This window comes from Dromiciops gliroides, chromosome 1 (assembly GCF_019393635.1).
Source record: "Dromiciops gliroides isolate mDroGli1 chromosome 1, mDroGli1.pri, whole genome shotgun sequence".
NCBI lineage: Eukaryota > Metazoa > Chordata > Mammalia > Microbiotheria > Microbiotheriidae > Dromiciops > Dromiciops gliroides.
Genome location: NC_057861.1, coordinates 633008918 through 633022272, shown reverse-complemented (window position 1 = coordinate 633022272; position 13355 = coordinate 633008918). Strand labels below are relative to the sequence as shown.

Here is a 13355-nt window from a genome sequence, read left to right as displayed (position 1 = left end):
TGTGGAAGAGAACAATAGTAATAGTTGAGAAGAAGAAGAATAGAGGAAGACTGTTATTTGAAGTTGTAAAACTCTTAAATAGCAAATGCATCCCTTTACATGTTATTGTTGTTGTTTGTCCTTCATTCCTGGAGGGGACCATGACAGATGTCATGACTTGCACTGTATTGGATTTAAGTGAGGGAGGACTGTGCAAGGTCACCAACTTCACTCTCTCCTCCAGGGCCATCTGGGTCTGAATGTTTAAGGCAATTAAGGTTAAGTGACTTGCCCAGGGTCACACAGCTAGTAAGTGTCAGGTCAAATTTGAACTCAACTCCTCCTGACTCCAGGGCCAGTGCTTTATCTGCTGCACCACCTAATTGCCCTACACATTATTGATGGGAATATTGAACTACTAAAAGCAGACACTATGGACAGCATCATAACATTTTATTTTATTTTTTAATTTTTGGAGGGCAATGAGGGTTAAGTGACTGGTCCAGGGTCACACAGCTAGTAAGTGTCAAGTGTCTGAGGCCAAATTTGAACCCAGGTCCTCCTGAATCCAGGGCCGGTGCTTTATCCATTGCGCCACCTAGCTGCTCCTAGCATCGTAACATTAAAAATTTTCTTTTTCTCTTAATAGAATTTTATTTTCCAAAATATATGTAAAAACAAATTTTCACATCGATTTTTAAAAAACTTTGTGTTCCAACTTCTCTTCCTCCCTCCATTCCCATCCCCCACCCACAAGAACTCAAGCAATTCAGAATAAGTTATACATCAGTAGTCATGGAAAACATTCCCAACATTAGCTAGGTTATGAGAGAAAACAGTAAAAAAAAAAAAAAAAACCAAAACTTTAGATTAAGGAATTGTCAAAAAGGAAAAAATTTTTTTTTTATGTATTTACATCTGTTTTCAGATACTATCAGTTCTTTCTCTGTAAATAGGTTGCAATTTTCATAAGTTCTTCAGGGTTATATTGGATCATTGCCTTGTTGAAAATAACCACGTTTCCCAGCAGAATATCTTACACTATTGCTGTTATTTTGTATACAGTACATTTCACTCAGCTTCAGTTCATGTAGGTCTTTCCAGGTTTTTCTGATAGTATCCTATTCATCATAACATGTATATAGTACCTTCAGCATCATAACATTTTAAAACTTTACTGTCTCACCATGGTCTCCGAATCTGTTTTCACAGGAAACATCAATATTTTGACTTTTGTTTGTTTGTTTTTTGGGCTGGGCAATGAGGGTTAAGTGACTTGCCCAAGGTCACACAGCTAGTAGATGTCAAGTGTCTGAAGCTGGATTTGAACTCAGGTACTCCTGAATCCAGGACCAGTGCTCTATCCACTGCACCACCTAGCTGCCCCCAATATTTTGACTTTTTAGCAAGCACAAACATCTAGAAACCAAATAAATAGTGTATCTCACAAATGTAAGTATTATATTGCCTCTGTGTGTGTGTGTGTGTGTGTGTGTGTGTGTAGAGGTAGTGCATTGCAGCCCATAGAAAGCTGGATTGGGAGCCTCCCAGACCTGAGTTTGATTCCTGATTCTGACATATGCTATCTCTATGACTCTAGGTAGGTCACTGGACCACTCAGTAGTTTAGACGGCTTTCTAAGTCTCTGAGTTGTAGAGAAGTTGCTGACATAAATTGGTAGAGCAGTCACAAGTACAGTTTCTATCCCTGCAGATATTACGATTAATCAAATTCATTTAAAAGCATTATAGAATGTATAGTAGGGGTTTTTTGGTATTATGTGTTTTCTCAGTCTATAGATATTATTAATAGTATAACTGTTATCACATGGAGGTAAATGACACTTTTTTTTTTTTTTTTTTAGTGAGGCAATTGGGGTTAAGTGACTTGCCCAGGGTCACACAGCTGGTAAGTGTTAAGTGTCTGAGGTCGGATTTGAACCCAGGTACTCCTGACTCCAGGGCCGGTGCTCTATCTACTGCGCCACCTAGCTGCCCTAAAATGACACTTTTTTGACATGAAAACTGAGCCTTGTTGAAAAGGCTGGGAGAGAGAGAGAGAGAGAGAGAGAGAGAGAGAGAGAGAGAGAGAGAGAGAGAGAGAGAAGGTTGGAAGCCATTTATCAGGAGCTTAGCAACTGATGATGAAAAACCAGTGAGGACTCTGATTGGTGGCATGTACAGGAATGGATTTTCTCAAGTAATAATGAAGGAAAAAGGGTGAGAGGATGATGGGTGCAGCAAGTCGGGGAGCGTGTACTGCCAGACTTGGGCTGAGCAGGGCTTTGGAGGCTTTGAGAATTCTCCTCCTCTCCTGCCAAGGTTGGATGTTGGATATTACTATTGACCAAGCTTCATTATCCCTGCTGATGCCTGGTGTGCACACTCAGTGCTGCTGGTGCTCTTGCAGACCCCTGCACAGACTTTACCTTCTACATAGGGGGGATGTTCTGGCAGGCTGTGAAGATGTCCATGTCCCCCCAATGATGGGCAAGGCCTACTCCCATCTGCTCCATTTACCCTAGATTAAAGTTGCTGAAGCTATAGGACCCTGGATCAGAAGACTCTGGACTCTCAGCAACCCAGTCATTTGAGTACCTGAGTGGGAGTGAGACAAAAAAGAACCTTGACCTTGGGAGGTGATTACATTTTCTGTGGTTTGTGTTATCTGTGCCTAATACTTTTAAAAACAATATTGTCTTCCTGTCTAATCTAAGTAAAACGTTTGCTTTTCTATAATATGATATCTAAATATTTTAATGACTGTATGTATATAAGACAAGGAAGTTTCTAGTGGGGTAGGAGTTAGGCTAATCTATAAGATCCTGAATCTGGGCCCTGAGTAGAGTCTCAGGGAGTAGCCGGTAAAGAGGTGACTTGCCTATAGACCCCTAAAGAATTGGTTACATTTATGTGACAGTTTTGTCTGGGATCAATTTTAATTTTTAAGCTTTTTTTTTAAAGACAATTTGATCACTGGGTTAGATTGAAGTTGCAAGGACAATATATCTATATCATCTCTATCAATATTTCTATCTGTATATATCTTTCTTTCTATTTATCTCCTCTGGGCAACAATTGATTGTTAAAAGTTTTTTGTTTTTTGTTTTGTTTCTCATTGAAATCCTTCCTGAGCAGGAGAGTTGTTTTACTATATCTCTTTATCCTATGGATATGTAAAGAACCAGTTTGGCGTGTACAGTTTCTATTTGGTATAGCATATGTCTGCACTGCTATAGCATTAATAACTGCTATTATTGTTGAATAGTGCTGTATTGTTGCAGTACATTCTCATTGAGATTGGACTAAGATACAATGAAGGCTGTGCTTGAGGTCACAGAATGTCAGAGTTGGAAGGGACTCCAGTGGACATTCAGCACAACTCCTTCCTACCCTGAATGAGCCTCCACTATAGCTCCCCCCTTCCAAAGGGCAGAAGCCCATTCACTGCCGACTGAAGCAGCCCGTTGCTCTTTTGGATAGTGTTAACTGTTAGGAAGTTTTCCTTTCTACCCAACTTAAATCTGCTTTTCCCATTTCCCCCTATTTCTCCTGGATCCACCTGCTGGAGCCAAACAAAACAAGCCTAATTCCTCCTCCATATGACAGACAGCCTTGTAAATCCTGAAACACAGTGATCATGTCCCTTCTGAGACTTTTCTTCAGCCTCTCCGACAGATCAATATAGGACAGACAGATGCAGGGCCCATCTCTCCCCTGCTTGATCAGTTTCAGATGTCCTCCAGTTTTATCAATTTCCTTCCTAAAATGTCACCCCTAGAACTGGATACAAAATTTCAGTTATGGTCTGACCAGGGCAGAATACAGATGAATTATCACCTTATTATTTCTGTTAGCTGTGCCTTTCCATGTAGTGCAATATAACATCAGCTCTTTTTGGCTCTCACCTTACACTATTTCACATTGAGCTTGTAGTCCACTAAAACCTTCAGATCTTTTTCAGATGAGTTGCCAGTCAACTGTGCTTTCTCCATTCTGTGCTTTTGAAGTTGATTTTTTGAACTCAGGCTTAAAACATTTATGCCCATGAATTTCATCTGTTTTCAGTCCAAAGCTTTAGACATTCCCCAATCGATGGGAGTCCATTTTGTTTCCAGTTCTTTGCTACCACAAAAAAAGGAATGCCACGAACATTTTTTGGTATATGTAGGACATTTCTTCTGACTGTCCCCAATATCTGGACTCCTCCTTCTCCTTATCTTCACCTCCTGGCTTCCTTTTGTGGTTTCCTTTCATTCTAGTGCCTTTCTTCTGTTAATTATTTCCAATTTATTTTGTATCTAGCTTTTTTGTACAAAGTTGTTTGCATGTTGTCTCATCCATTTGACTGTGAACTCCTTGCAAGCAGGGACTGTCATACCTTTTTTTTTTTTTTTTTTTGGTATCCCCAATGCTTAGTCCAGTGTCTGGCATGATGGAGGGGTTTAAAAATGTTTATTGACCGTCTTTAACCTCTTTTCTTGTGAAGATTCTTCAAAATTGTCCAATCTGCAAGAAAAAATACTGAGGCAGAGCTCTGAGCCAATGGCACTTTATTAAAAGGTCTATGGACCCTTCTAATTAAGTGGCCCTTAGATCTTTTTCACCATCTGAGATGCCCACTTCCTGCAGGACCTTACTTTTATAGTGCTACTTGGATAATACTGGTGAAGTAGGCCAAAAATACAAAATCTCATTGGTGGATAGACCTTGCCTTTGTCCCTCCAGAAGTGTTTACACAAAATACATAATCCCATTGGTTCACAAATGGGCTAGAGAGCAGACCTTATCAGACCTATCTTGACCTTCCAGGAGGTCCTACCAAAACTGAGGAGCAGGTGGGCTGATGAACAGATGTCAAAACATCTAAATGGGTCAATGGGCTGGTGGAAGGGCAGGCCTCAATCTGGCAACTGGGGTCACTCATTGGTTATGTTCTCATGGTCATCTCCCCATGTTGGGCAATAGAGGGATGATAAGGGAAAGAGGGACAACAAAAATAGCTGGGGGACTTTCCGTGTAATTGAGTCACCTCTGCCACTCTGGGCTTGGTCATTATAACAAGGCAAAAACAAGGGTGGAGGTCCTCTAGTTAGCTTCCTATGATTAAGCAAGAAAATTTACAATCTGCAGTTTGCAGCTCTGGGGCCTGATATGCAGAACTTAGAATCACTACCCCTATGGAATCATAGCAAACTGATTAATACTGATTGGAATAAAATAGGGGTCCAATCAATCATCTATCACATTCTCCACAATCTTTCAAATAGCACTGACAGTAGTTCAGCAATCACATTTGAAATGTCTTTCAGTTCTTGGGGTATAGTTCATCTGGGCCAGGTAACTTGAATTCATCAAGGACTACTCAGAACTAGCTAATCTTCAGTATCAATTCCCTGTGCAGCATCTGTAATAATCATTGAAAATGTGTCACTCATTGGTGGGGTCAGAAACCTTACAGGGGCTGTTACTTTTAGGAGGAATTATGGAAGACAGTTTGGGAAAATGACCTGCTGAAAAAGTATGGTGGAATAATGGCTGCCAATCGTTTGGTGCTACAGCCATTTCCGGCATCCATAAGGAGAGAAAAGTTGAGGATGATATGTGGAAATTAGTTACTAGGCTCTCTATTGAGGACCAGGAGCTGGCAAGACAGTTTAAAATATTCCTGCAGAGAGATGGTGGAACCAAAGATGACACAAAGTGCTTGTTAGGAGGAAAGACAATAGTAACAGAGATGGAGAGGAGAGAGGACTGAAACTTGAGAGGGTGAAAACAAGGGATCTGCTTCCTGAAGTGAAGAACAGCCTCTTTGCCCCCATGGGAAGGAAACTTTGAGTTCTGGATAGGACATGTTACTGAAGTAGTCCAACAATGACAAATGGAAGAGGCTAATGAAAGAAGCTGGAGGCAGGGCGGGGGGGGGGGGTGAGTTGTCTTATATTTGGTCTCATATGTCCTCATAAAATGAATCCTGAGGTCACAGTGTTGGACACATTGCAGATCCTGGATAGAAAATTTGCTAAAGCAAAGACTGCTCTTTTTTCCTAGTTTGAAACTTAATTTGCATTTTTAATATTATTTTTTCTAATCATACATAAAGACAAATTTTAAGATTCATTTAACATTTTTGAGTTCCAAATTTTTTCTCTACCTCCCCCTTCTCTAAGATGGCAGGCAATTTGATATAGGTTACATATGTGCAATCATGTAAAATATATTTCCATATTAGTCATATCATGAAAGAAGAAACAGAACAAAAGAAAAAAACCATGGAAAAAAAGTGAAAATAGTATGCTTCAATCTGTGTTCACAATTATAAGAGTTCTCTTTCTGAATGTGAATAGCATTTTTCCTCATGAGTCCTTTGGAATTGTCTCATTCACAGTTGGTCATTGTACAATGTTGCTGTTACTGTGTAAAAATGTTCTCCTGATTCTGCTCACTTCAATTTCCATCAGTTCATAGAAGTCTTTCCAAGTTTTTCTGAAATCAACCTGTTCTTCATTTCTTGTAGTGCAATAGTATTTCATTCATTCCCCAATTGATGGGTATCCCCATAACTTCCAATTCTTTGCCACCACTAAAAGAGCTGCTAAAAATAGTTTTGTACAAGTCTGCCCCCCCTCCACACACTTTCTTTATCTCTTTGGTATTCAGATCTAGTAGTGGAATTACCCTTTGGACATAGTTCCAAATTGCTTTCCAGAATAGTTGGATCTGGTCACAATTCCACCAACAATGTATGAGTGTCTCAATTTTCCAACATCCCCTCCAACATTTATCATTTTCCTTTTCTGTCCTGTTAGCCAATCTGATAGATTTGAGGTGGTACCTCAGAGTTGTTTTCGTAGCAAAGACTCTTCTATCCAGTTTGTCCATATCTTTCAGCTCCAGGGAGAGAAGCCCTCTGAATTCATGTTGAATGTGGAAAGGCTGGCAGTTAAACAGTCTGCAGAGCAGATTGATAGCATGGGACTGATGTAAGTAGACAGAGGGCTGGTAATCAACAAGGACAAAGGGGGCATGCTTGAACATAGCATTCCAGGGAGCACCTCTTGGCTAGCCTCTAGGTCTGCATCTTTGTACTATGAGAGCTCATGTGTTTGATGTGTACTGTAAGAGCTTATTGATGTATTTTTTTTTTCTTGTCAGTCAATTGTGAGGACACAATTAGTTTAAAGCAGGGATATTTAATGAAATAGCAAACTAATACATGTAGCCATAGAACATTCTTCTGCCCTTAAAAAACTCGGAACACATTCTCCCCCAAATATATACATGTGTACCATCAGGGAACAAACATTTGCATTACATGTAAAATGAAGAGTTCATGTGTAGGGAAAATATGTTTTCCAAGTGCTCTATCCACTGCACCACCTAGCCGCCCCGTCGACTAGTTTTAAGACATCTCAAAGGTCCTCGTACTGAAAAGGTCAGGGCTGTGTCTTTTATCTTCATATTGGACACAATGGCCCACAGAACCATACACAGTTGTAAGATTTTCAGAGCTCAATAGAGCCCCAGAGATTAACTAGTTCAGCATCTAGGGTTAGGTGCGTTTCCCTACCAGCACTGAGCACAGAGTTGTGCATATAGTAAATGCTTACTTAATAAACAGCTATTGGTAATTTTATCTTTATTAGAAGCTACTGGTAGGGGCGGCTAGGTGGCGCAGTGGATAAAGCACTGGCCCTGGAGTCAGGAGTACCTGAGTTCAAATCTGGCCTCTGACACATAACACTTACTAGCTGTGTGACCCTGGGCAAGTCACTTAACCCCAATTGCCTCACTAAAAAAAAAAAAAGAAGAAGAAGAAGAAGCTACTGGTAGCTGAATACTCTTCCAGGGTCAGGATGAAATCAAATTGAGGTCCAGATCCAATCTGGAGCTTTTCCAGGTTGTCAAAGAATAGAACAGTTGGCTAGGGCCCTTTGGGAGGTGGAGCATCATAACACAGTGTAAAGAACAGTGGATATAGAGTTAGAGGACCTGAATTTGAATCCTGACTCTGGCACTTAATACCTGTATGGGCAAATAATCTTTTTCTGGGCCTCAGTTTCTTCAATATGTAAAATGACAGGGTTGAACTAGGTCACCTTTAAGGTCCCTTTAAATTCTAAATCTATGATCTTATGACCTCTCTCTAATCTGAATCCTGACATTCTCTGTTGCATCTCCTAGAAACCTGAACATTCAGTAACCAAAGCACCAGGACTTGATCTAGAGTTTAGGGAAGCAAGAGGGAGAGAGGTGGGAATGTGAGGATTAGCGTCAGGAACAGAGTAGAATTTGTGAGAGTGGGAGGATCAGGGTGAGGGGAAGGACAGGACATCGTGGGCAGAGACATATGTAGCAGGACAACCTCCATTAAGTGGGCAAGCTGATTTCTCATGATGCCCTTGGATCTCCAAAGGTTCAGGACTAATCTGATTGCTTTCCCTTCCTAACCTCTGAGTAAATGCCCAGACCCTGCACCCAGAAAAAAAGTAGAAGGTTCTAGCATCAGGAAATTGAGAACAAAAGAACTACAGAGGCAAAAACAAAACAAAACAAAACCTTTCACACTGGGGAGCAGAGAACTACTCCCTCTTCCGGTGCCACCTCACCCCAGGAAATGGCTCTTTACCACGGGTGACCACATCCACCCTGTTTCCATAGAAACACCTGGGAGGAAGAGGGTGGCAGGGGGAGTTGGGTCACAGTTGCCCAATTGCCTGCCCCAAATGGGCCCTCTTTATGCTCTTCTGGGGACCCCACCCCACTCAGTTCCCTCCCGGCATGCACTGAAGTGATCATACCTCAAAGCGGATGAGAACAGAGGCTGGTGTAGTATCTGAAGAAAAGAAGGTGAGAAACATGGGACGGGAAGAGAGCTGGGGGGACTTAGAGACAGAAAAAGAACTGGAGAGAGAGAGAGAGAGAGATAGAGAGAGAGAGAGAGAGAGATCAGAGAGAGAAAGAGATTAGAGAGAGAGAGATCAGAGAGACTGACTTGTAGAAACAGGAAGACCTGGAGGCATAGAAATGGAGACAGAAAGATAGTTGGAGAGACTCAAAGAGACACACAGAGAGAAAATTACCAGGACCCCAAGAGATACAGAGCAGAGACAGGGAGAAAGAGACAGACAGACAGAGACAGAGAAGGAGAGAGAACCTGAGATGGAAAGAAAAAGAGATGAAGAGACAGAGAGAGACAGACAGGCCATCTGGGTAAGACAGTGACAACCTTGGAGAAACGAAAACAGAGACACAGAGAATGGGAATTAGACTTGGAGAAGCAATCTGTCCCAGAAAGACAGACTTAGAGACAGACTAGGAAAAAAGAGATGAGGGCACAAATTTAGGGAGAGATAATGAAAGGGACTAAAAACAAAAGGAGAGATAGACTTGGAAAAAGACCTCCAAGGCATACAGAAAAAGCAAGAAAAACAGCAGGAAAAAGGAGCAGAAACCACAGTAGACAACGAGAAGAGGCAGAGTGACTGGGCCCCTGGGGCGGAAGGATATTTCTGTCTTTCCCTCCCCCACCATTTCCTCTTAAGCAAGGTGGGGGATGAGGATCCCTGGGGGAGAAGAGGAACCCAGCTGGTTCCTATGCTAGTGCTAGGGACACCTAACTTCTGGAATGGACATGGAATCCAAAATACTGATGTATTTCCCTTCTCTCTGCCTCTGTCTCTCATTCTCTCTATCTCTGTCTTTCTCCCCTTTCTCTTTCTCGTCCTCCTTTGTCTCTTCTCCCCTCCCCCCTTTTCCATTTTCCCCATCTCCCCTTTTCCCTCTCCTCTGTCTCTGTCTTTGTTCATATATCTGTGTAGGCCTCTCTCTCTCATTTTCTTTTCCCTCCCTATTTCTCTCTTCCTGTCTCCCCAATCTCTGTCTCTCCATTTTCCCTCTCCCAGATGTCTTCGGTTCTGGAACAGCCTCCTGGGCAAGTGGAGGACCCAGTCATGCCCCAACCTTCCCAGTGGCCCCCCCTTCTGTGTGGACCCTGCATCCCCATCATGTTGGCCCTGGCCCTGGTGGCTGCCATCTTCCTCCTGGCCACAGCTGTCCTGGCTGAATGCCTTTTCCGCCGTTCTCTCAGATCAGATCCTGGTCCCCAGGGGCCCAGCTTGGTCTGGCGCCCAGGGGGGGAGCTGTGGATCGAGCCCATGGGGACACCCCATGAACGATCTGAAGATTGGTATGGTGCAACAGCTCCTCTTCTGCACCCCCAGGTTACTGAGCCCCCTACTCTTGGGGGTACTTTGACGGTTCAGGCCACAGCACCCCACATTCCAGATTCTCCTCTTTGTCCCTCAGCTCCACACGAGGCCCCTGATTCCCCCAGCAGCACATTCTGGAGTGCAAATCCTTGGGAAGAAAGGCCTCGGATTACTGGTTTGGTAGGTTGGTCTGAGCCACAGCCACAGCCACAGCCAGAACCCTTAGCCCCACCATTTTATGGCATCCGGAGGCCTGGGAGCCCTGAGCCTGACTGGGGTGTACAGCCACGGGTAACCTTGGAGCAGATCTCTGCTTTTTGGAGAAGAGAGAACAGGGTACACGGAGGCCCCTGAACAATGGGCTGTTGAGCCGGCCCCACTCCTGCTAAGAGAACTTCCTCCATATTGAAAGCCTATAGGAAGCTGAACCTCCAGAGGGTCATGGGACACCGGAGGCCCATGGAAGCAGGGCTCTGGACCGCACCTTTGGATCCTACCTAGGCCATCCCTGCAAGCAGAGAGGTGGGATCTAGACAGGATCCTTAAGGAGTGAGTGCTGAGTATTTTAAAGAACATCAAGACATCTTTGTGGACTGTGGGGTCAGGCTGGGCATGGACAGAGTGCTCACTCAGGTGGAGCCAAATGGATCCTCAGCTCACTGTGAGATGGGGCGGTGCCACTTCTAACTTGAATGACTGGCAGTGGTGAGTTAAATGTACAGAGATGCTAGTGTAACTGCAGTCACCAGAGCAAGAACGTCAGGTGTGTGAAACAAAGGAAATGGACAATTCTCTTTCCCTCCTTTCCCTTGTACTCAGTCTCCCCCCTGCTGTTCTTTGCCAACTTCCTGGGCCCCTTACCGCTTTCCAAGACCTTTTTCCAAGCACATATGACTTCCCCTTCTGTAGACAAAAGCAATTTTACTTTCATGACCTGTAAATGTGGATACTTCTCAATGTTATTGTATGATAGACAGAAGACAAATGGTTGACTCTAGTTCTGTTCTAGTTCTTAGGGCTAGAAGGGATTTTAGAGACTGTCATGTTTATCCCTCTCATTTCATAGATGAAGTAACTGCAGCCCAGGAAGGAGAGGAATTTGCCTGAAGTTACATAACCAGGGTGTGTCAGACCTTAGGTCTCCTAACTTCCGGGTCAGGCATTTTTCCACCATGTCTTCATGAAGGAGAGATGAGGGAAGGCCCAGACAAGCTAAGATCAGCTAAGATCAAGATTGTTGTTGTTGTCTGTCCTTCATTCTTGAAGAGAACCATGACAGATGTCATGACTTGCACTGAATTGAATTTAAGTGAGGGAGGACTGTGCAAGGTCACCAGCCTTACTCTCTCCTCCAGAGCCATCTGGGTCCAGTGGCAAGATATATGTGTGTGTATGTATATATATATGTGTGTGTGTGTGTGTGTATGTGTGTATATATATATATATATATATATATATATACATATATACATATATATGTGTGTATGTAGATGGCCCCAGATGTTTAAAGCAATTAGGGTTAAGTGACTTGCCCTGGGTCACATAGCTAGTAAGTATCTATCTGAGGTGAGTTTTGAACTCAGGTCCTCTTTAATCTAGGGCCAGTGCTTTATACACTGTGCCACCTAGCTGCCCCAAGATCAAGATGGTATTTACATGAGAAGGTAGGGAAGCTAAAGTAGGCCTGGGAAGGTTGGTTTGTGAAATAGTGATATTGGGGAATGATAGACAGTTGGAGGTGACCTGAGGGATGCTTATATAGAGGACTTTCCTTCCTTGGGGAACAAGTAGCTGTAAATGATAAGCGGTCTGAATTCTAAAGTAGAAATGAGGTTTCTTTAAGAGGAATTCAATTTGGCAAAACACATTCATTGCCTACTATGTTTTGTGCTGTGTGTTGGGGTCACTACACAAATAAGATGTGATCTCTGTCTTCAGATAGCTTACAATCTAATAGAAGGGTTACAAAACATGTACCTCAATAAACTCTATGATACACGTTTGTTGTTCTGTTGTTTTAGTTGTGTCTGACTCTTTGTGAGCCCATTTGGGGTTTTCTTGGTGAAGATACTGGAGTGGATTGTCATTTCCTTTTCCAGCTCATTTGATTGCCTTGGTTTCCTCATCTAACAGGTTTAAGTGACTTGCCCAGGGTCATACAGCTAGTAAGTGTCTGAAGCTGGATTTGAATTCATGATGATGAGTCTTCCTGAGTCCAAGCCCAGTGTTCTACCTATGATACAAGTTACAGAATAATTAAGTATTTAGGAGAAGCCTAAGATTCAAGGAGTGAGGGATGATTTCTATCTGTTTTGTTTTGTTTTGGTGAGGCAATTGGGGTTAGGTGACTTGCCCAGGGTCACACAGCTAGTAAGTGCCAAGTGTCTGAGTTCAGATTTGAACTCAGGTCCTCCTGAATCCAGGGCTGGTGCTTTATCCACTGTGCTACCAGCTGCCCTAATGATTTCTATCTGGAGGGAATTTAGAAGGTTGTGGGTGGCATCTGAACTGGCCTTGGAGGAAGAGAAGGATTTCAACCACCCGAGGAGTAGAAGAGACTTCACCCAAATGAGTAGAGAGAGGAGAGGGGTCAGTTGTTCAATTGGCTAGAATACAAAATATGTAAGTCAAGTCAGTAAGCATTTTAAGCAAGAGAAAGTCCAAAGAGTCAGGAACGAAGCCTGGAGAGGAATGAAGAGACAGCTGATCTGGGCATCTTCTTTAAAATATATGTGTAAGGGGGACTAATGTGAAAGGAACCTGGAAGCATAAGTTGGAGCCATCTTGTGGAGGGCCTTGATTACCAGGATCAGAAAGTTGTTTTTTTTAGTGTAAGGGGGAAAAAAAATCTTACCCCTAAAAGGCTCAGTCCAGGGAAAGAAGCAGAGAGATTCCCAACTGAAGGAGTTATCGTGGTATAATGTAAACACAAACAAACCCTGGACCAGGATCCAGGAGACCTCACCTGTGACTACTGCTAACTTAGTGTAACCTGTCCAACTCACTTCCCCAGGACTCAGTTTTCAGCTCTGTAAAATAAAGAGATTAGACCCAACTGTCTCTAATGTCTTTTTTGTTTTTTTGTTTTGTTTTGTTTTTAGTGAGGCAATTGGGGTTAAGTGACTTGCCCAGGGTCACACAGCTAGTAAGTGTTAAGTGTCTGAGG

General features: G+C 42.9%; 1 protein-coding gene across 2 annotated transcripts; it reads left to right on the top strand.

Moving 5' to 3' along the window:
• The first annotated feature begins 2296 nt into the window (after positions 1-2296).
• C1H16orf54 (chromosome 1 C16orf54 homolog) lies at positions 2297-11540 on the top strand. 2 transcript variants are annotated; one of them, XM_043976409.1, is made up of 2 exons: positions 2297-2617; positions 9800-11540. In XM_043976409.1, the coding sequence occupies exon 2, from the start codon at positions 9884-9886 to the stop codon at positions 10541-10543; it is 660 nt and encodes a 219-aa protein (XP_043832344.1). In that variant the 5' UTR covers positions 2297-2617; positions 9800-9883; the 3' UTR covers positions 10544-11540. The 2 variants fall into 2 exon arrangements, with proteins under 2 accessions (XP_043832344.1, XP_043832343.1); XM_043976408.1 differs by lacking the exon at positions 2297-2617 and adding an exon at positions 8695-8828.
• The last annotated feature ends 1815 nt before the right edge of the window (positions 11541-13355 follow it).